At 34.0% G+C, this 25,385-nt stretch overlaps 1 protein-coding gene across 3 annotated transcripts in view; it reads right to left on the minus strand.

Annotated features, from left to right (window-relative positions):
- LOC106878597 (general vesicular transport factor p115) overlaps nt 1–25,385 on the minus strand; it is a 60,729-nt gene that overhangs the window by 31,439 nt on the left and 3,905 nt on the right. For all 3 annotated transcript variants that reach the window (XM_014927854.2, XM_014927855.2, XM_014927853.2), the window contains exons 2-8: nt 19,085–19,171; nt 12,007–12,071; nt 11,372–11,445; nt 10,208–10,329; nt 7,691–7,849; nt 6,361–6,481; nt 5,501–5,685 (exon numbers count right to left, since the gene is read on the minus strand). In XM_014927854.2, coding sequence (XP_014783340.1) covers nt 5,501–5,685; nt 6,361–6,481; nt 7,691–7,849; nt 10,208–10,329; nt 11,372–11,445; nt 12,007–12,071; nt 19,085–19,171 — 813 coding nt within the window. The remainder of the gene's footprint in view (nt 1–5,500; nt 5,686–6,360; nt 6,482–7,690; nt 7,850–10,207; nt 10,330–11,371; nt 11,446–12,006; nt 12,072–19,084; nt 19,172–25,385) is intronic.

Genomic DNA, 25,385 nt, shown 5'->3' on the forward strand with positions numbered 1-25,385 from the left:
TATATATATATATATATATATATATATATATATACACACACATATATTATTTCCAACCATGTTGTTGAGGGTCAGAAGTGAACTCAGTGATTTACTGTAGAAAAAACTGCAAATCAAAATGCAATGGAGAATCAGACCAAATTCGATGATATGAGATTATGATAAGGTTATCAAGATGAATCTTTTTAAAACTATCATTGAAGTTAAAATTATATAGGCTATAACTAATAAATATTTAATCAAATAGGATTAGAGTGGATGAGACCAGAAAGTAATAAATAAGAGAGAAGATAGAATGAAACATGAGAAATAAAGACATTACCAAAAGTTAAAATCATTATATATTATAGCAATGAAGGTTCCTCTCGCTGGTGTGATATATTAACTGCACAAATTATGAAACAGTGCTTTGCACTGACTGTACAGTTAATCTATCACAAGTTGGCCCAATATTACCAAAATACCCTATGTATGCATGTAGTGTGCTGGAACTTGTCAGAATTTGGTAGGAAAGGAAGTTGGTACATATAGACACATACATGGGAGGGGCAAAAGTAGCCACATGCATCATCACCAAGCAGATTCTCAAGAATTTGAAGAGAGACAAAAAATGTGTTCCAGTGATAGCTAGACAAAGCAAGCGAGTAGCTGCAGACAGGTGACAAATTATTTTAGTGGGTGGTCACCATTTGGCTTTAAATATATTCATTCTATATATATTTATATCTAATAATAATTTATTTACTTTGGGTTGGAACAATTAAGTAAGAAAGTTCTTCATTGGTTATGATGATTGAATCAAGTAAAAGAAATTATAATAACTAATAACAATACTATTTAAGAAATAAGTATTTGTAAAACTATATTTTTATCATTATTATTATTATTATTATTACATTATCATGTTTATGTTTCATCAATGAATTCTTCATCACAGCAGAAAAATGATTGGTTTTATAAGGTGAAAGAGAAAGTGGAAAGAAAAAAGGGAATTACATCATCTCAACAGATGAAATGATCTAAATTTGATGTGTTGGATCTTTTTAGTTAGAGAGTTTTAATTCAATTTAATAAGGAATAGATTAGGTAACTTCATTCTTTAACGTATTAGCATATATCAAACAGTGTTATATTGGTACAGATATATCAAATATATGCCTGTTGTTAGAGGAAGAAATATGAACTGCACATCTGGTACCAGGTATTAGGAGCTGAAGAGACATTTTAATGACTGATTAAATCAGTCTTGATATAATTTAGGTGTGCATGTAATTTAGTGTGGTAGACATGATTGTGTGTTTAAGAAGGGTTTGATTCTATTGTACAGCACCTTGGGCAAGAATCTTTTACGATAGCCTCAGGTTGACCAATGCTTTGTGAGTGATATTTGGTATACAGAAACTGTGCAAAAAAAGACTGATGTGTGTGTGTGTGTGTGTGTGTGTGTGTGTGTACACACACACATATATATCAATTGTCAATAATCTGAATTTTGTGTCAAACAAAAATAACTTGTGATATTTAGTCCACCTGAACTACATACACAGACACTCCCTTTGTTTGTCACTCTCTTGGCATTAGAAATGTAATGAACCTGTGATAAGTCCATTGGAAAACTATAACAAATGATGCAATTGTACACAAAAATTATAGAAGAAAATAAAATAAATAAATTGATAATGGCTACAATAAATTGATAACTGTCCACCCAAGTAGACAGTTACTATAGTAGGTAGTCACTACTGCTAATTACTATACTTTTTGCAGCATAATTATATTTGAGTTATCTGCCTTCTTGATATAGTGAAACAATGGTAAATTAGGTCAGCTTTAAAATCAATGGTATTACAGAATGACCAGAGATATGAAAAGCATTGTGAAATACAATGCTTGCAAAGTTAAGATGTTGGACTATTATACTTCTTAAGTGCTTACACTCAATAATCACAAAATGTAGAACATTATTACTGTTCTCAGATCCTACTGTTTATTTTATTAACTACACACATAGTGCTAGTTCAAACCACATAACAGTTATTGTAGTGAACCCCTGAACAAAGCTTGTTCTAGTTTACCTTAGATAATAGACATCGGTTTCACTCATTACTCCATTGTTGAATGGTATGTAGCAAGAACATCCAGCAAGAAAACAATTACTCAAATAACAAATGATCCAACCCATCTTTGCTAGTATAGGAAAATGAGCATTAATAATTGAAGTAATTGAAGAGAGAGAGAGAGAGAGAGTTTTCTTTGAGGGCTCAGCAAACACCAGAGCCAGAAGCAGTTATAAAGCTGGAAGTTGAAAAGCTATAATTCTCTTAGATAGCAGAGATGTTAGAAACTTAAGGGTGAATAAGAATAAAACTAGTTATTTTGATATGTGAATGTTATCTGAGATAACTGTCATGACAGCAAAATTTTTCAAAGCAGATGCAATTGAGGGAAAAAAACTACAGAGAACTGTAAAGAATAGACAGTACTTGTAGTGGAGACAATAATTGCTAAGTTAGTGTAGGACAGAATTTAGATGTCATGCAGTTTAGGCTTGTATCAAGTTCAAAGGGTCAAATGAAACAGTTACTAGAAGAACTACAATACAGGAATCTAAAACAAAAAGTACTGAAGTGAAGACAGAATAGCTAATAATGAACTCAATACTATTGCATTTGCAATGCGCCTAATGTTTGTACAAGAAGTATAGTAATGTTAGCTAAAGTCAGAACTAACTTCTAAGATTGCAGTGCTATCAAGTCAGTAGTCACATTGTAATTCATAATAGTTAGAAGACAGAATGTTTACTCTTGTGCTAACTGTATGTTGTACTGTATGAAACTTGAGCAGTAAAATCAAATACCAAAAGCAAACTACCTATAATAGCAGAGAAACAAGAACACAGTAGGTCACATTTAAAATAAAAAGAGTAAATTACTAATTTAAGGGAGATCAAGAAAGTGAGAGTACTGTATAAATAATATATTATTCTAAGTAAATCCCTTTCATGTATTCTGTTTGTATTAACTACTTGACACTGTACAATTGGTGTTTAAACAGCTAAAATTCAGAGGAGTTTTAAAACTCTTCTGCTTTAGTATACTACCCCACCACCCACACTAAAAAAAAACTCAGCTAAAATTATATTTTTAATGAATTCCTTCTTATAAAACTTCATGCTTCATTTGGAATCAACATTTATTGTTTCTATTAAGTTAAAGACAATATAGAAAAGCAAATGCCAGTAATATTAAACTCAGTAGATTGGTTGATATATAAACCTAGCATATAAAACTGAAGAACGGAATAAGTCATAATGGTACACAATAAATCATAATGGTAAAGATTGCACTTCTGCAATCTTTCAGTAATCTCCAAGGTGAGGACAGGACTGAAATATCCCACATCAAGTGCCTGTTACTTGAATGTAAATATATGATTTTCACAGAGTGTCTATAGTGACTGCTTCATGGTAGTCTTGAGGAAAAGCAAAACAAACCCTAAACAAGCTAAAGTACTATTGTAAGAATCTGTTGAATATATCTTGTTGAATTTGACAAAATTTATAAAACTAAAAAATTTAATTTTCTGCCTAAATAAAATGGTTGAAAATATATTTTAATATGGATTTTATAGTGGTACTTTAATTTATGATATGCTAGTAGAAATTATCTTTAAAAACACATCAAGTAGGGAGTAATATAATATGTAAAGTACAACTAAATTATTCGGTAAGTCTGTTACTTAAGAATATATCATTGTTAATGCAGGTGACTTACAAGTACAGAGAGGTGGATAAACAAATCAAAACTAAGAAAACAAAAATGTGTGCAACAAACTTTTGGAAACAATGAATAATGACAGGGAGGATTGTTGAGAAGATGATAACTGAGTGTGGAAAGGAGCATACATGTTGAAAAAGGAAACAACTGTTGCATTCTTCTTTTGTTGATGATAACAGTCATTAACAAAATTCTTTAAGCAATTGTCCAAAACTATTTATGAGATAGCCAAAGCAAGAAATGCTATTTTTTTTAAAACTAAATACATTTGATAAGAAATAATGAGGTATTTAATAATTTGTTATTATATTCGAGCGAGGTCATTGCCAGTGCCGCTGGACTGGCTCCTGTGCAGGTGGCACGTAAAAAACACCATTTTGAGCGTGGCCGTTGCAAGTACCGCCTGACTGGCCTTCATGCCGGTGGCACGTAAAAGCACCCACTACACTCTTGGAGTAGTTGGCATTAGGAAGGGCATCCAGCTGTAGAAACTCTGCCAAATCAGATTGGAGCCTGGTGTAGCCATCTGGTTCACCAGTCCTCAGTCAAATCATCCAACCCATGCTAGCATGGAAAGCGGACGTTAAACGATGATGATGATGATGATACCTAAACTGTATGGTGGTGTTTTGTTCAATTCAATCTCATTTCATAAAAAAGTAGAAATACTTTACTTTTAAAATATCACTTACATTACATATATTCATTCTAAAAATTAAGTAGAAATATATCTAACGTAGATACAATCATAATTACTTATATTTTCAAAACAACTGAATCGAAACTTATTGTATATAAGCTCAGAATATCCTTGAGGTAAACATTTTATTATTTGAAGTAACATTATGAGTTTATGTTTGTAGAATGAAATTAAGCAATTAAATTTTGGCCATTATCTTTTTATAAATATATTTTTTTGTCATGTCAGTAATATAATAATAATTCCAGGAATTCAGAAACAAATTATTCTTCAAGTCAATAATTCAATGAGAACTTTTAAAAATTTTGTTTAAGAAAATTGAAATTTACAATGAAATTCCTCAATAGTTAGAGTTTAGTGTACTACTATCATAATGATAAGATACATGAAATAAAGAACATTCTAGTGAATTTCAGTTATCAGAATCAACAATAAAGAAGAAAATACAACCTAAAAATGAACAAAGAACAAAAATGAGACATGCATGAATAAAATATTAAAATAATATTAAGGACTGAGGAAAAAAAAAGATGAATAACATGCTTCATGTAATTTGAACAAAAATGTAATTGATGGAATTAAACAATACTTAATGGTAACTGAAACATAAACAGATATGCCAGCTATGTATGTTGATCTATTGCTTTGGTAATATCTACACTATGAGAATATATTAGTATTAACTGCATAGAATTGTTGGGAAAATGTTTTGCAATTGATATCATTTGTTTTTAATAACTTACTTTCAACCATAGAGATTTTTAAAAAATGATACTGTTTTGTCAGTTGTAGGTTCAAGTTCAAAATGTTTAGCAGAATAGTCCAGCACTCACTGATCACAATATGCTTTATAGGAATCAATCAGAATGCCTAATATCACAACATGACAGCACATATTCCTAGAAAGCATTGTTAAATTCCCTCAGTACATCAAGTTCAAGTAGAGAAAGCAGGATAAAAAGATTCACCAAAGTTCTGACTTAACAGCAACTGCTATAAGCAGATATACATTTAGCACACTCACTTGAAACATAAGATGGATGTTGGTAACTTTCTGGGCTGACCAACCAGCTGACTGAGAAGAAGATTCAAGTTGAAAATATGGGGTCAGTTTTTGAATGTAACTTCCTTCCTTGAAAAAATTCTGGTTTGATGTGTTAGTCTTCATTAAGTTCAGCATCAGTAACAGACAGTCTTCCACAACAATACCTGAAATTGATAATGATAGGCAGCGGTTCAAAATTTACAGAATGTGGTAAAAATAAATGGTAAATATATGATTATAATGTAGATCCCACAGGGTCTAAGTTGGTGTAAAAGTATCAAAACTAATACTTGTCAGTGGCATCTCCATTATCTTTTATATGTTTCATTCATAGGACTGTAGTCATGCTGGAGCACCACTTTGAAATATTTTTGTCAAAGAAATCAAACATATATTTATTTTGGTTTTAATCTTGAACTTATTCAATTGGGGTCTTTTACTGAACTCCCAAGTTACAAGGACATAAACAAACCAACACCTGGTTGTCAAGCAAGTGGGGTGGAGGACATTCACTTTATGCTTATGTAGCTGACATTTCTGTACAACTTCATAAAATAACATTCATGCCACTCCAACTGGACTCAGTCAATTACTCGTGGGAAGGTGAAAATATCTATCCACAAACCATATTTTGTATGATATACAACAGCTATATAGATGTACAATGTTAATACCATTTACTTTCAAAATAACACATTATTTGCTATGCATTTATGGTTTGAATAATTTGATAATTTTTAAATCCCACTTTTTCAATGAACTAAAATATTTGAGAAAATATATGAATGAATAGAAATACAAGAATATATGAATTGAACAGTGAAGAGACAAGTACAAACCTCCATCGCTATTTCCTTCTTCTCTGATAATATCCAGCAATCTCTCAAAAGCATTCTCAAAAGCAACAATCTTCTGAATATTTGCATTACCTTTAGTGAGCTGAATCAGTAAAAGCAGCGCCTATTGAGAGAAAAGTGTAAATAATTATTGATAACTCATCCAAATGGAACAACAAATCTTAAAAACACAGCAGTTAGAAATATTTTCATTGTGGACTAGCTTCAATCACTCCAAAGTCGATATAATTTCCGATTAACATCTTTGTTATCTATAAGGCTTCATATTTTAATTGATCAAGCTAACTTTACTCAGATCCATCTCCATCAAGATCCATATAAATAAAAGCTAGCAATACTCTTCCATTTAATGTACAATAACTATTCATATTATCTAACCACATAAATATAGTTAAAAGGGTAAAGGGTAAAGATCTCTCCGGTCATGAATGACTGTGGCATTGCACCTAGTAAATTCCTTTCTAAAGCACAAGTCCAGGCGATGTTATCCAAGGGAAAGGTGAAGGCTGATACAGCTTGGCACCAGTGGCATTGCAACTCATTTCTACAGCTGAGTGCCTTGCTCAAGAAGACAACACACAGCCCGGTCTGGGGATCGAATTCACTACCTCATGATTGTAAGCCTGACACTCTAGGAATGGTGACAACCCTAGAAACCATGTCAAATCAGACTGGAACCTGGTGCAGTCCCCTGGCTTACCAGTTCCAGTCAAACCATTTAACCCATGCCAGCATGGAAAGCAGACATTAAATGATGGTGATGATGATGACACAAATGCTTATCTGTCCAACCGCTAAAATGTGTGTTTTTCTAAACCACTGCTCTAAACTTATTCAATGATTTAACTTGCATTGATTACTTGTAATGAACAGAAACATGCAAAATGTCATACAAGTGATAACGTTTGAAGTCCTCTGTGAAAAACATGTCAGAGAAGTATTATCTTGCTGGGAAACAGATGAGAAATGGTGACAGAAAGAGTATTTGGCAGTAGAAAATCTGCCTCAACAAATTCCATCTGATCTATGTAAGTATGGAAAAGTGAACATTAAATGATGATAATATGCATATGTTTATACATGTATATCTGCTTTCACAAGGATGCTAAGAATTGACTTCAGTAACAAAGCTGTAAGAGTGTTCTCTCTCACCACAGCTAATCACTTGTAACTTGTTTCCAGTATATCACTGCAAATCAGAACCCCCCCCCCCCAAAAAAAAAAACGACACAGAAGCAAGAAGCCATGACGATTACAGTAGAGGTAAAAACAAATAAATCAATGAAAATTACTGATGATGAAAGTAACTTACATCATTCCTAATAATTTCTCGACTATCAGACAAAAGATCCATCAGTTTAGAAACTCCCATGGGACTTATCAAAATGATTTCTTGAATTTCTTTACTTTTGTTTGTAAGAAGAATTGTCAATAACTTCACAATTGGCCAACGAACATGAAAATCATATTCCTAAATAGAAAGAGAAAAATATATATATTATTGTGAAGAAGTTCTACATGGAATTCTGTCATTGTTTGCTAATTATGTATTATAAAAACAAAACATCGATACAAAACATGGAAGCAGAGTTTTAGAAATATTTTGGTTGTGTGGTTAAGAAGCTCACTTTGCAACTGGTTTCAGGTTCTGTCTCACTGTGTGGTACCTTGGGTATATGTCTTCTGTTATACGCTTGAGCTAATCAATACCTTAAAAGTTAGTTTGGCAAATGGAATCTGAGTTGAAGCCTGTTGTACATAGCGAAATCGTGATGGCACCTGTACCAGTAAATCACTAAGAGCACCGACCGACCGTGATCGTTGCCAGAGCACCAGCTGTCTGGCTTTCGTGCCGGTGGCACATAAATAGCACCATTTGAGCGTGATTGTTACCAACGTCGTCTTCCTGGCACTTGTGCCAGTGACACGTGAAAAGACATTCGAGCGAGATCGTTGCCAGTACCGCTGGACTGGCTCCTGTGCAGATGGCACGTAAAATACACCATTTCGAGCATGGCTGTTGCCAGTACCGCCTGCCTGGCCTTCGTGCCGGTGGCATGTAAAAGCACCCACTACACTCTTGGAGTGGTTGGCGTTAGGAAGGGCATCCAACTGTAGAAACTCTGCCAAATCAAATTGGAGCCTGGTGTAGCCATCTGGTTCACCAGTCCTCAGTCAAATCGTCCAACCCATGCTAGCATGGAAAGCGGACGTTAAACGATGATGATGTGTGAGTCTTTGTGTTTTTCCACCTCTACTGCTTGATAACCAGTATTGGCTTGTTTATATCTCCATAACTAAACAACTTAGCAAAAGAGGCTAATGGAATAAGTCCCCAAATTTAAAAAAAAAGAAGGAAAAAACAGGTACTGGGGTCAATTTGTTCAACAAAACCTTTCAAGGTAATGTTCCAGCATGACTGCACTCCAATGACTGTAACAATTAAAATATGAAAAATGCTACACCAGTGTATTAAATACATGAAGCTGTTATTCTAATGATCCAACAAACCAACTTAGCTGATGTAATGGTAAAAGAATATAAAAAGGTTCCAGATGATCGATTTTGTAATAATATAATTCAAGATTTTCAAATAAATTTTGACCAAGTCAGTACAGATATTTGTAAGGGCTATTGTTGTTTCATGGCTCTACACTCCTTTTGACACAGATCATTATATCATATTTCATATATACTGTATATATTCTCCAAATAGACAGACAGGTAAAATGTAAAATCCACAAAATAGAATAAGTTCATGAGGCAAAGGGAGAAGTCAGTTCTGGCATTTTGGGCAAGGGCCCTTCAATCTTACAGATTTCATTAACTGCTTTAGTGCTTATGCAGACCACAACTAGTATCTTAGGATTCTAGTTCTTGTCTTTTATTCTTTTCTTTTACAATTAAAATATAAGATATAAGACAACATAGATTTATGACTGAAAACTCAAAGCATGGCTGTATAGTTAAGCCTGCTTTGAAACCACATGGCTTTAGGTTTCTAGGTTCAGTTCTCTGCATGGTATCTTGGGCAAGTGTCTTCTACAATAGCCCTAGGTTGACTAATGCTTTATGAATGAATCTACTACATGGAAACTGGAGGAAGCCTGTTGCACATATGAGTGTATGTGTGTGAACGCGCATGGATTTGATATTTCATTTATCCACCATTTGAGCAAAATGTTGATTATGTTGCTGACATTACCACTAGTCATTGTGTGCTTTCAAAGACCTGTGGAATAAAAGATCCCCTACTTGAAAATTGAGTGAGGATTGGTGAGGAAAGGAAGAGCATCTGGCTGTAAGATCCTGCCTTAAAATCAATATTTTTGCAAGAACACTAGTAGAGAAAAACAGATGTTAAAATTAACAAAGAACAACAGGAATATTGATTGAAATTAATGAAACTAAATGGACAACTAGGAGATAAATATTTAAAAACAGAAGGACATGTGCAAGAGTAGAAGATATTAGGGTGTTCACAAAAATTTTAATTCTTGTATCACCCATTTAGCATTTAAATCAGCCATATCTGACCCATATATTCTACCCGTTTTAGGCTCAAACAGACCAGATCCTGCCTCTACATCTTCCTTACAATGTGTTTCCAAAGATAAACAAGCACGTCATCAAAATCTTGAAACTATGAGATAATGCATGATTAATTCAAAACAATGTGAATAAATAAGCATTACATTTGACTGAGTAATCTGAATGCTAAAGGGTTAAGAAATTATGAATTTACAAGTTACAAACAATAAACTCAAATAGCATATTTTTCTTAAGCTGTTAATGTCTTATTTAAAGAGAAGGTGAATACTTTACTCACTTCCAATAGCAACAGTAATAGTGTGACATTCTCTGAGGACTTTATAAAAATTTCAGTGAACTGACCCCCTAAGTCATCTGGAATGTGATTTGACAATTCATCTTCTGTCAGTGACATAGAATCTGAAAAAGAAACAATATAACTAGAAACTGAGAACAAAAGAATTCAGTTTTATAATAATCCTTTCTCCTACAGGCACAAATCCTGAAATTTTGGAGAAAGATGATAGTTGAATGCATCAACCCCAGAGCTCAACTGGTTCTTATTTTCTCAACTCCAAAAGGATGAAAAGCAAAGTCAACTTCAGTAGCATTTAAACTTAGAATGTAAAGCTGGAAGAAATGCTGCTATGCATTTTGTCTGGCATTCTAACAATTCTGCCAACTCACCACCTTTAAACCAACGCTTTCAAATTTTAGCACAAGGCCAGTAATTTTGTTTCAGTTTTATAATAATAAAATTAATGTAGCAACTTCTTCAGCAGAAGAAACAAGAGTAGACAAAAGAAAGCTTGGAATAAAATGATTCTAGCACATCTTATGTTATTGGGCCCAGCAGAGAAAAAGATGTGGGATAGGTTCAATTCAATCAATGCAGTACTCATAGAAAAGCAGATATTAAATTGAAGATGAGATTGAAGTAAATGACAATGATCAAAATATTTTTAACAAATATAATTTTCAAAGCATTTAAATTTCAATTCCCAAAGAAATGCTTATATTAAGTTTTATTTATCAATAATGAGGAGATATGAGACAAGAAAGAATATGCATAATTTATTCTTGTTCTTATTAAGAAAAACTCAATGCAAACACACTCACACATCTATTTATAAATAGAAGCACTATACATTGTTATCATACACAGAAATATTGGTAAACTTACAAGTGTGTACTTTAAGTAACCATTCAATATGCTTCAAGCCTTGCTGTGAAAAGTTAACACTGGTTAAACCACATGTTTTTTCCCTTCACCAACGAAAGTGATTGATCTTTAATCAGAGAGAAAGGAAAAAAACCTGTGGTTTAATCTGAGTGTCTATCTTTCACAATGAGGCAAAATGTCTATTAATTAAAAACATAAGGTCTATAAGTTTACCTTACATTTTTACATGCACATATATGTGTGTGAATAGTAGGGAAAATGATAATGTTATAAACTTACCATCATCTGAAGGTTCATTTGACATTATGTTACAAAGTGTGTCCAGAGAATAGCCAATAATCTCGGCGTCACTCCTACAATATACAAAGCAACAAAAAGTATTGTAAGAAAAAGGAAACCTGGAATGTTCAACAACTTTTGCTGTAAGTCTGTATAACATTATAATCTATATAAGAGGAAGTGTTAAGAAAAATTAGCTAATAAAGTTCACAAAGTTAATAAATTCATTTACCACGAGAAGTTAATTTTACAGCAGGAATCTTTAATATAAGATTCTTCTTGAGAAAAGGTGCCTGTCAAAAACATTAGAATTCACTTCTTATGGCACATAAACTTAAATACTTTTGTGAAATGTATTGCATTAAGAATGTTATTGCATAGATAAAATCTATTTCACAATGTGGAATTATGTCACAGCAAAATGCAAAGGTAGATGAAAATTATCCTGTCTATGGCTAGATAGTTAACTAGAGAACAGTTATATATCATTTAATAACACTAAAATGCTTATGGTTGCAAAGACAATTTTACAAACTATCAAAAGCAATAAACATGTTATGCATAAATAATAATTTGATTACCAGAACCATCTGGACGTTAAACTAAAAGAATTAATTGCATCATAAAATACTGACCTGTCAGTCTCCAGCACTTTGATAAGGATATCCATTGCCTGAGTTCCAACCTCCAGAGCATATTTCTATAGAAAAGTAAAATGAAATGTATGGTAATGTTTTTGTCTCTATCTGTAGACCTTATATATATATAAAAACACATTGCCACAGATGTATAATATTGATGATGTAACTAAGCCTTCTGTAGCTGGCTACCAATAGCACAAAGACTGAAATAGTTCAGAAAAACAGACTATTACTTTACTTGCCTGTCTAAGTGGGAAATATATTTTGGTTCCAAAACAGAACAAAGATGAGGGGGCAATTTATCTGTCATTGACAAGAAATATGATAAAATATATTGTAGAAAATAAATTTAAAACAAATGTGAAACTGTTATTGATGACAAAGTTTAAGCTTTTAGTGTTTTGTAAACCTGTAAAAGTAACTTCAGAAAACCATCAAGTCATCAATTCAATGAACTAGAAAGTTAGAGAGCAGCAAGATCACTGGAAAAGGACATAAGAAGTATTCTAACAGGTTATATGTCTTACAGACTTGATATCAATTCACAAAAAAAAACAGTCGCATTCTAACAGCAGATAGAAATGAAAAGTGTAAAAAGTAAAAGGAATTTTTAGAAAAGCAACTCCTGTAGTCTACTAGAGAAGATAAATAATAACCAGGAAATAACAATAACAGAGTAGCGTAAGAATAATAAGAGAAGCGTGTGAGTAAAACAACTCAACTACACATAACAGTGGTGAAGGAAAAAGGAATTAGATAAAGTTTGTTGTAAGTAATTAAATGTTAATACAATGCAGAGTGTTTTAGTCAAGTAGACTAAACAGTTGTAGAGGACAGAGACATATTTAAAAAGTCAGGTAAGCAAGTTAGACATGTTTACCTAAGAAAGAAGTAGAGAATAGAAAGTTAGCAAATGTTTTCAGGTGAGACAATGAAAAGTATGAACATAAGTCACAGCAGTAGCTAAGTTACTCTCCCTTTGTAATTATATTCAGGCTTCAACCTCTGACCCGTACGAGTCACATGTTGCTCTGTGTGTATGCACCTTTGCTTGCAGTTGCATTTGAATAACAAATTTAGCTGAAATAATCCCTACCATTGTTAATAGAGTCTAGCAAAGTTCTAGGAACATACATATCACAGCTGTATTTTTCTATGATTTATACCTGGAATAAAAAGACCAGCTACAGTTTTTAAACTGCTATTTCTAATTGACTGGCAATATATATATACAGTATCTAATGGGAATTAGGATTACAAGTGACGAGAGAGAACTGCAGATATGTTACGTACATAGAGAATGTATGTGTGTGACACATTGATTAATAAATTATATTGATCAATTATCATGTCATTTGTACTTTCTATACAAGCCGTGTTTATGCTATAAATTACATTTATCACAATCACTTGACAGTGCATTGGCATTAGGAAAGGTATCCAGCCATAGAAACCATGACAAAACAGATGGCAGAGCTTGATGCAGTCATCTAACTTGCTAGTTCCTGTCAAACCATCCAGCATGGAAAACAGATGATGATGATGATGATACACACACACACACACACACACACACACACACACACACACAACATTGTCATTTTAATGTGTTTTCCATGCATGTATGAATCAACTGGCTTTTCTACTACTGGATACCCTTCCTGTCACCAACTCTCACTTGTTTCCAAGGAAGTAATATTTTCCCAGGCTAGACATACTTTCATAGAAGATTGGAAATGAACACTCTGATGCTTGTTTACAACTGCTGTGTGATATCAAGACAAACACACACACAATGAGTTTGTTTCAGCTTGTGTTTACCAAATCCACTCACAAGGCTTTGGTCAGTCTGGCTTTATAGTAGGAGACATTTACCCAGTCTCTTTTTGGTGAACCACTAAGTTGTAGGGACGTAAACACTCTAACACCAGTTGTCAAGTGGTGGTAGTGGACAAATACAGATATAAAGACACACACACATAGATATGCATATATATATATATATATATACATGACAGGCTTCTTTCAGTTTTCGTCTACAAGACCCACTCACAAGGCTTTGGTTGACCCAAGGCTATAATAAAAGACACTTGCCCAATGAGCCACACAGTGGGACTGAACCTAGAACTATGTGGTTGGGAAGTAAGCTTCTTACCAAATAGCCATGTGTGTTCACAATGGCTGCATTCATTGATTTACTTGCATGCATTGATCCAAGTAAATAGAATACTACTGAAAAACTTTTGTTCTAATAGCCATGCGGGTAACAGCAAGTACATTGTGAGAAATTCACATAATTCACATTTCTGAGTATGTGAATTTCTTAGGAGACTTTTTTTAGTGTTTTCTTGAATATTCCTTCTTATTTCTACAAGTCCTTCAATATTTTTGACACACAAATTAATCACCTCTCAGCATTAAGATTTACATGCTCTTCAGTTTATTTATTAAAATGTAATTGAGAGCCTGACCAATAACTTGACATTTTGCCTTTAGTATTCATGGTTTAGTTTTTTTCATCACTGTTTTCTATTAGAAATAGAATGAAATTTTAAAAAATATTCTGTTAACAAATCTGTGTATATACAAGTGAGAAGTTTCAACAGATCTGTGTGATATAGCATGTTTTTCACAGACACATTTATTTTATAGTGGAATCAAATCTTACATAAAGGGTTGTTTTGTTTTCAGGTGTGCTATCATCAACACATATTTGTTTCATGATTATTGTCACTATTTTCTAAACTGGCATGAATTATATAAGTCACCACAGTCCAAGTCAGCTCTCACTCAAAGATACTGATTACTTAGATGGGTCAGAGGAGAGCATCTGGTTTGTATATTTCATTTTTGGCTTAGTTTCTTCAGCTGGGTGCCTATCCTAACACAAGCCACTCTATAGAGTATACTGGGTGCATTTTATCATGATATCAGATATTGTCATATCCTTAGCAAGACTAAAGGGTTCTCTTAACCTTACACTTTACAGTGTAAGCATACTCAGCAGGATGTGTAGACAATACACAAATGAATTGAGAGAAAAAGTGAGTACACTTCTGCCATTGATACTCTCTTCTCTTCACCCCCCCCCCACATATCCATACCTTCTTCTTATTATATTCTTGTTCCTTGTGTTGGTGTCATGAGAAAATACATTCAGTACACTTTATACAGTGGTTGACAATAGGAAGAACATTCAGCCATAGAAACCAACCCAAATAACATGTATGAGTACCAGCCCTTAGCAGTATAGTTCCCAAGAGAACTGACTCAATTTATGAGAATCACTTTCTCTAACCCCAAAATGTATGGTCTTATGCCAGTGTTAGAAATCAATATTATCATTAATATCATCTTGATATAGTGTAAAGTGGAAGTTATTATTACTATAATAGATGTGTTATCAGCTCCTTGAGACCTTTGAAACTCAGTTTAGAGAAAAACAGTATCAGTAAAATAGTCACAAGTAAACAACACAGACTTCGTATATTACAGTTTACACAATTTTCCATCAAGTGACTAGCTAGTAATTAAGAAACAGGATGTGATACAAGTTCATCATCCATAACTATTCTATAGTAGACAATAATTGTGAAAGCTTGTAGGCTAGCTCAGGGGAAGTGGGTATATATAAATGTAGTAGTGGATAAACTGAGAGCAAATAGTAACAGAAGGTGAATTCTGAATATTAAAATAACAAAAGATTATAGCTAGATATGATGTAAAATTAATTAGGAATTAGTCATTAAATTCTTATTTATATACATTAGCCATTTGATTTTAAAAATCTCAAGTACAGAACATTGTATGAATATAAAACACTGAAAATATGTAGTTAGTTAAAATATTTACCGAAAGGAAATGGAAGACAAGAGTATATCATATGAAATTAATTACATTTGTTTGCAAATATAATATTAATTGAATAATACATAACTATAATCTACTAGTTTTACTATTTGATTTATTACAGAGGTAACAATTCAGCCACTTGGTTGTTTCTTACAGAGGTCGTAAAGAAAGTTTTACTAGCATAAAAGCAATGTCATTTATTTCCAATATCCTGTGAAAACACGTCTGGCCATGGGGAAACATTACATTACTTCAAAACAGGCAAAACTCAGTGACAGGAAGGGCGTTCAGCCACAGAAAGTCTGCCATAATAAACTCCATTCAATCCATGCAGGCATGGGATAGTGGACATTAAAATGATGATGATGATGATGATGATGATATACCTTTAGAACAGTCATCATTATTACAAAAATGAATGCTTTGTACCTTTATAAAATAGTGAAACAGTGCAGTTTCATTTTAATATCAAGGTACCTGCATGAATTAGTGGAGGCGCAATGGCCCAGTGGTTAGGGCAGCGGACTCGCGGTCATAGGATCGCGGTTTCGATTCCCAGACCGGGCGTTGTGAGTGTTTATTGAGCAAAAACACCTAAAGTTCCACGATGCTCCGGCAGGGGATGGTGGCGAACGCTGCTGTACTCTTTCACCACAACTTTCTCTCACTCTTACTTCCTGTTTCTGTTGTGCCTGTAATTCAAAGGGTCAGCCTTGTCGCACTGAGAACTACGTTAAGGGTACACATGTCTGTGGAGTACTCAGCCACTTGCATGTTAATTCCATGAGCAGGCTGTTCCATTGATCGGGTCAACTGGAACCCTCGACGTCGTAAGCGACGGAGTGCCAACACACACACACACAACACCTGCATGGATTAAATGTTTCATGGTATTTAATTTGTGTGGAGCCATATGGTTAAGTGATTAAGCTGTTGCATTCATGATTGTCAGATTGTGGTTTTGATTCCTGGACTAGACAATGCCTTGTGTTCTTGAGCAAAACACTTCATTTCATGTTGCTTTAGTGCACTCAGCTAACAAAACTTATTAATATGGTGAAGTCATGACAGGCTGGTAAGCTGGCGTTGGAAGGTGGACCTGCCTAAATGAACAAACAGAAGGGGATTGACAGGCCACAGGCTTATCTGGTGTCTAATGTTACCTTTTCTTTTTTAATCACATTTGTCTATGCTCTAAATTCAAATTCTACTAGTGTCACCTTTGTCTCCTATCTTTCCAAATTTAAAATAGTAACACTAATATACTGAAGCCATACCAACTAACTCTTTTGCTCCCACACAAAAATTACCTGGGAGGTTAATTGAAAGAAATCAATAATAAAGGAGTAAGATCCAGCAAGAAGAAACAACAAAAACTATTCAGTTGTGATTCCCAGTTGGCTGTTGTTTCACTTCATTTTCCCATCATAAACTTGAGATTGTGTATCTATGTAAGAACTCTATTAAAGTTCTGTTGTTTAAGCATAGGTCAGCTCTGATAAAAGGCATACAAGCCATGACTGTTCCATCTTTTTGTATATCAGGAACTTTATTGTATCTTTCCATTTTTTTAAAGAGAGTAAGGTGTGATTTAAGGGAATTTGGCTGCTATTTCTAACAGGTTGAGTAGTCACATAAAGCAGGGGTGGGAACCACTTTAGTACCAAGAGCTAATTGCAAGTACATAAGATCTGGGGGAAATACATTCATGCTGAGAAAAATAATGAAACTTTTAATTTTACAAATTCATAGGCATGCCATTTTTACTATTAACTTCCTATACAACACAGACAGTCCTGAAACACACATAGTATCATAAAATAATCAAACTAACCTTGTTTACATTCATTTTGAAGAAAATAAGAAACTCTCTAATATAAATAAGATAACTCAAAGCCCTTTTTATGTTATTCATTTCAGTTCTGTAACAAAATCATTACAGAACTGCACTACTGATATAAAACATTTTCAACAAGATGTTAAGAGTTAAATTACAATTTTGATCATAAAGCTTAAACTTTCTGTTCCAAATATGAAGTAGGTAAAATTTTGGGAAATGTTTTCACAATTGACATTGAGGCCCTTGTGAGCTTGTCATGAAATGTTTTCTATAACTGGTAAGTTAATATCACAATTTTTTTAATTTTAAATAAAACATCAAAAATATCATTGATATTTTTTTGTTTCTAGAATCATTTTACATGCTAGTATGAGTTGGACAGACCTGCCTTTCAGTTTAACATTTTCACATATAGCCAAATTCCCTCAAATCATAACTTGCTGTCTCAAAAAAAAAAGGATAAACACATCTAGTCATAAATATACAAAAGCAAACAGGTAGGTCATAGGTGGAATGTCATTGATTATAGGTCTGTAAAATCAGAACTGATCTGAGGAATAAGGAATATCACTGAGAGTTCTCTACATGTAATCACTCAAAATCACTCTCATTACATTTCTATACTAACATAGTTGTCACAATATTAACTTAAGTTATATTCACAGATAAACTATTTAAAATTTGAGAACATGAATCTAAGAGGCAGGATATCATCATCATCATCATTATCATCATTGTTTAACATCCGCTTTCCATGCTAGCATGGGTTGGACGATTTGACTGAGGACTGGCAAGCCAGATGGCTACACCAGGCTCCAATCTGATTTGGCAGAGTTTCTACAGCTGGATGCCCTTCCTAACGCCAATCACTCTGAGAGTGTAGTGGGTGCTTTTACGTGCCACCAGCACGAGGGCCAGTCACACGGTACTGGCAAGGGCCACGCTCAAAAAGGTATATATATATACACACACATACATACACATATCTTGTTGCTAGTTGTTTGTGTCCACGGCCAATATCCACTTAATGTTGCACAGTATTTTATTAAATTCTAGTGCTAAGTTCAATCCTTCCTATGATAAAATTTCTCCTCAGTTGTTCTGCTGCTGCTGTTTCATACAACAGGATGCCCTTTCCATTGCCAAACCTTTCAGGTGTCTCTTATGCATGCAGAGATGTGGTGTACCTTTTCTAAAACTATTCCATTCAGAGAACATTTCTCTTCCATTTACTAAAAGGCTGTAGAGAATGAAGTTGAGTGGTAGCTCTATAAGACCACAGGTGAGATTAGGTATCTTAAGCAACTATCTGGAAATTTTAAACACAAAACATAGCAATAACATTAACAAAATCAATATGTTCAGAAAAAATATTCTTACCTTTGATAATGATTTAAGGGCACGGACAGCATCTCGTCGATCTTCCAATAATGTCGAAGATTGAACTCTATCACAGAGTCTTTCAATCTGTCAAATATATTAGAGATGAATACCAGTAAATACTCCAGAAATTATACATGTGAACACTATAAAATACCAATGACTACACAGATCAATATTACAATATAGTAATAAATACACAGATCAACACTATGATAATACACTAATATGCACACATATAAACACTACAATATACCAATGAGTACCTAAATCAATGCTACACTATTCCAATGAGTATACAGTTTAACATCACAAAACACCAATGAGTACAAAAATCGACACTTAAATAAACCAGTAAGTACACAAATCAATGCTACAATACACCATTTTAGAAGTGAATTTACTCAATATGAAGGATAGGAGCAGGTAGGTACTCAGTGCTGTCTATATGGTATAAGGAACGATGTCATCAGATTTTTTAAGAACTGATAGAAAACTATTACTTCAAATGTACAGGGCCCTTGAAATAAAGCCTACAAATTGCTCAACTTGTACACGACTTGTAGATTATGCCTGTTATTTATAGGGCATAACTAGAATTAGAATTGAGACAAAAACCAGTGAACTATACAGTGTAAGAAAATCAGGGAGCTATTTTATGTCTATCATCAACAAGCAGATTTTTCAGACATACAATAGGCAGACAGTTTAATGTATATGTGAAAGGCTGACTTTACTACCATGCTACATACATGAAATGTATGGAGCAAGATCATATGAGGAACAAAATTATCAGCTTATTGAAAAGTTTCTTTGAAATTTCTTAAACGTATCTTCATCATCATTTAACATCTGTTCTCCATGCTGGCAAGCTGTGTCAAACTCTATTGCCTATTTTGAAACAGTTTCTATAGCTGGATGCCCTTCCTAATGTCAACCGCTTTACAGAATGTACTGGGTGCTTTTTCATGGCACATGCACCAGTGGAGTTACCAAGTAACTTGCAAGACAAAACTAAGTCCCCTCCATTGGGGGTGGGAGTAGTATTGAGGGAGGTGACTTTGTACAAGTTGATGATTAGTTAAAAGAATAATAGAGGGATAGAGACAAGTGTCTTGCTGTAGAATAATTACAAGGATATCCCAGCTGGAGAAGAAGAGCAAGAGAGAGACTTAGAGAAAAATACAGGATGTATCAGAACATACCCTCAAGGTACAGTGAGGGTAGGTAAATATAGGTGAAGTGATATAGAGGTATGAACGAGGTGAGTAAGCAGGATGACAGAGGGAAAACTTCATTAGAATGTGAGATGGTTAGATGGGAACACAGTAAGCAGTGTTACAATTATACAATTTAATCTCTAGATAAAAGTCATCTGTATTCTACAGTGTTGAGGAAACATCCAAGTGGTTACTAGAAATCAAAGCACAATCTATGTTCTTAAAAGAAAAAAAGGAAAATATAGTCCTAGATGTGCTATGCCTGGAAGAAAAGAAAAGACAATAATTACAGCTGAAACAACATTAATTATAGGCCTCCTCAAGCAGAGCTCATTTGAGTAGCAGCAACAACAACACTGAACAACTGATTAAACAGGTGGTGTTGTCTAAAACTACATACATTTCAAGTTCGCTAACCAATTGATCTGACATGTTCTGCTTGCTGAACATCAAAGAAGTCAATGAATGACAACTAGATACCAAATTGCTGACAACTAAACTCAGTCATGTTGATATCTGTTGCCTTCTAATTCAGAACTCTTGACATTGGCCCCCAACTAGTAGTTGAGGACACCCTTTATGGTACAGCTTTGTAATCAATAGCAGCCCTGTATTGCTTTTTCTCTGTATCCTTCCGACTCACACACAGGCACATATATACACAAATAATGTATGTTTGTATGTGTGTGCGTATAAATATATATATCCTCACCATCATTGTCATTTAACGCCCACTTTCCATGCTGACATGGGTTGGATGGTTTGAAAGAGCTGGGAGGCTGCACCAGGATCCAATCTGATTTGGCAAGATTCCTACAGTTGGATGTCCTTCCTAATGCCAACCACTCTGAGAGTGTGGTGGGTGCTTTTTATGTGCCAGTCAGGTGGCACTGGCATGGGCCACGCACAAATGGCGCTTTTTACATGCACCGGCATGGGTGCCAGTCAGGCGACACTGACATTAGCCAGACTCAAATGGTGCTTTTTACATGCCACCAGCACAGGTGCCAGTCAGGCGGCATCACTTATAAACTACAATATCTAAATAAATGATTGGTGTGTTAATAGTGTTTTGTCACAATTCCACATTGTACTTTGAGATTACTACATAGTCCTGTAATCAATCAAGGTTGATTACACACCTGCACATGTATGTGCAGACCTGAACAACATTTTTGGGTAGGGAGACTGGTAGTTACCTATGCATGTAAATTTCCCCTCTCCATGTTACCAATGTTTATCCAATACAATGGATACCATCTTGGGCTGTCAAAACACAAAGAGTTGGAACAGATGTCACAAAGTATTTCACAAATCCCTGTGGCAGTCCTGCTAATCCAATGACCTGGATTGATTCATTTTTTTTTTGATAAACCCAAAAGGATGAAAGGCAAAGGTGACCATGCCAGGATTTGAACTCAGAGTCAGAACAAATACTTCAAAGTATTCTATCCTATGCTCTAATGACTCTACCAATCAGCCATGACTATTCCATCTTTCTTAAGGTAGTGCATCTAGAATTGTATTATCCAATGCATCCTTCGTTTCTTTTAAGTTAATTTAAATGAGGTTTGGCTAATATATATATACATATATATTATATTGGCTACTATATATTGTAGATAAAGTACCATATATAGGTTCCCTTGTTTTGGTTCATCTTTAAAAAAAGATTTTTGTTTTTCTGGAAGCACATTTTTCTTTTGTTGAGCATAACAAAACACTGTATAAAGTTGTACTATATAGAACCAGAAAGGCGGCCTATTTTTTATGAGGTTTTAAGATTTCAACCAGGTTATTGAGCTTGTCAATTCCATTCTCTTTCAAGCTGATGTGCAATTTTGTTTTGTTACGATGTCTGTAAATTGTTTGTGTTTGATTTTAATATAATTTCTCTGAAACCAGATTAGCTCTGTCAGAGTAGTAATGTTTTCCACTCAACTAAAGTGACTGCTGTATTGTTTTTGTGAGACATTTTTGATTAATGCCAGAATACTTTGACTTTTTCTATTCGAAAGGGTTTTTTTAATCCATTATTTACATGCTATTATTTCTTTATAGCTTTATGTGTTTCAAGATCCATCGTTCTGAAAAAGAATTCACATCCTTTCAAAGGTTTATAAAATTCATACGATGTCAAAAATTTATACATTCGTATGCACACACATGCATGCACAGACAAACACATACACATATATATTGCATCCACTTTCCACACATGCATGGGCTGGTGGAGTTGTCATGGTCTGAATCAGTTTTTATTCAGAGTCATTGGACCATGTCTCTTTCATAGACTCCGTTTTCAATACGAGCTTTATTATTGGATGCCCTTCCTACCATCAACAATTTTACAGTGTACTAGATATATTGAAGAGAGGTTATGTTCTGACTCAGACAATAGCATGGCAAAGAGTAATAGAAGAGAGACAGTGATGACAACTGCATATTTTCTGGTGAGAGAGAGAGACCTAGTGATGGATAATAATAAAGATGTGTGATAAGAGAGAAGGTGATGGATGTTGAAAATAAGTGGTCTAGGGAAGGAGTGAAAGCAGGAGTAGTATAACCAGAATGGATATGAACAGATGTGAAATGAACCTTCATAGAGAAACATATGGATGAGAGAGAGAGAGAGAATTAAGAATGATGGTAGACATGAACTGAATATGGATATACATCTTTCCTCTTCTCAACAAACTTCCACACTAAATATTCCACTTAGTCCTTTGTAATCAAAGCCACAGATCTCAACTTGTTTTTACATATATCATTTAACAGCAGTTCCAGTGGAATATCAACTGCTTCAATCTCACCAGAATGGAATGACAAAGATTGTTAACATCACCCTCATTAGATTAAGGTAGGTTGAGTAAAACTGAGGAAATTTTCAATTTCTTTGCTAAAGAAAATTTCATTTCTTCAATAAACATAGGAACTCAGTACACAAACTTATATATCATTTCATAAATTTTGCATTCAAATCATTAAAATTGCTGTAATAAATTCTAATAAACTGTTCTAGGAAAATGATTATGTAGAATAAGAAAACTTATAAAACACAAAACAAATTCCTTTGAAATAAACTTCACAATATAGCTAAAGCTAATGTACAAAGAATTGATTAGATCAATGTTTTAAGTCATATACATACAAGCAAGCTATATAGAAAGGAGGTGGAGGTGCATTGGCTCAGTGGTTAGGGCAGTAGACTCATGGTTTTTTTCAATTCCTAGACTGGGCATTGTGAGTGTTTATTGAGCGAAAACACCAAAAGCTCCATGAGGTTCCGGCAGTGGGTGGTAGTGAACCTTGCTGTACTCTTTCACTACAACTTTCTCTCACTCTTACTTCCTGTTTCTGTTGTACCTGTATTTCAACAGGTCAGCCTTGTCACACACTGTGTCACGCTGAATCTCCCTGAGATCTACGTTAAGGGTACACGTGTGTCTGTGGAGTGCTCAGCCACTTGCACGTTAATTTCACGAGCAGGCTGTTCCATTGATCGTCGTAAGCGATGGAGTGCCATGATAGAAAGAAGAATCTTCAGGGAGGAGTAGGCGGTAAAAAGAAATCTCAGCACAAGGTAATTAGGTTATATGATAATTTAAACATTAATAGCTACAGTTATTCATTAGAATTCCACCTTAACACAGCAATTCTAAATTTTGTACAGTTCCTTTTCTCAGACATTTTTATTAATAAGCTGGTGTTGACATATTTAAAGCAGAGAATTTCAAAAAGCAAACAGGATTGTTCAATTAGTGCAGCTAAGTTTGGGCTTTTTTCTTTTTTTTTTACCTCGGTACATCATTTTTAAAGTTACTAGATTAAAATCAATCTAAAGCAAATCAAAGAGGGAAAAAAAAAACAGCTTCAGGCCAACCATAAGGTATATAGACATTCTAGCAAAACACGCACGCACACACATATTACTGAAACCTGGTCAGCTAATGTTACAAAATGGTATATAGCAGTATTCCACAGGAGTAACTGAAAACTAATTTTTCATACAGAATGTTTACTATTACCTATAACTGTTCTAAAAATGGAAGCAAAGAATTATCAGTTTGTAATATAATACCTTGCATATTTGTATCTCTCTGTATAAAACATCAGTTGAAAGATAATTTCATCAAAAATTTTCAAGAAAGAATGTTTTTTTAATCATATAAAATTAGATAATTCTGATATGAATAATAATGATAATAAAAACTGATCTAAAACAGACTAAACATTTCCAGTCAAGAGAAAAATAAATAAAAAATGTTTACAGCTCTACTAAAATGTATGACATAAATGTTAATGTATGTGTGTGTATATATATATATATATATGTGGCCGTTGCGAGTACCACCTGACTGGCCTTCGTGCCGGTGGCACGTAAAAGCACCCACTACACTCTCGGAGTGGTTGGCGTTAGGAATGGCATCCAGCTGTAGAAACTCTGCCAAATCAAATTGGAGGCTGGTGTAGCCATCTGGTTCACCAGTCCTCAGTCAAATCGTCCAACCCATGCTAGCATGGAAAGCGGATGATGATGATATATATATACATACACACATACATATGTGTGTGTAAACTCTGCATACACTCACTCTTGAGAAATGTTCCAATGTCATTATTTTAAATTGCTTAATCAGCAAATTATCTTCACAAGAAAACCATATCCTGTCAAAATGGTTCTATGATCTGGTATGTTGAGGAAGTCTAATAAGTCACTGTACTTACCAATGATCAAACTCACTCTCCACTGTACACCATTTAATCTTTAATCAATTAAAATTTCAGGGTTCTCTCCCTTGTTTTCCTTTCAACATTGTCATTAACGCTAGTCCCCCACACACACACACACTTTTTATGTATCTACTTATTTTATATCATTGGTGAACAATAGTATCGTTAGTTATACGTTTTGAACAGATCAAAAGTAGCAAGATAGTATCTGACATCTCTCGCAAACTACCGTTATTATTATTATCATTTTTTTTATCTTTGTTTTTCTTGCCGCTGCTATCCTTCTCTAAAATACTTCAACGAAATATATATATATATATATATATATATATATATATATATATTTT

The sequence above is a fragment of the Octopus bimaculoides genome, chromosome 4, assembly GCF_001194135.2.
Source record: "Octopus bimaculoides isolate UCB-OBI-ISO-001 chromosome 4, ASM119413v2, whole genome shotgun sequence".
In the NCBI taxonomy this organism is placed as follows: domain Eukaryota; kingdom Metazoa; phylum Mollusca; class Cephalopoda; order Octopoda; family Octopodidae; genus Octopus; species Octopus bimaculoides.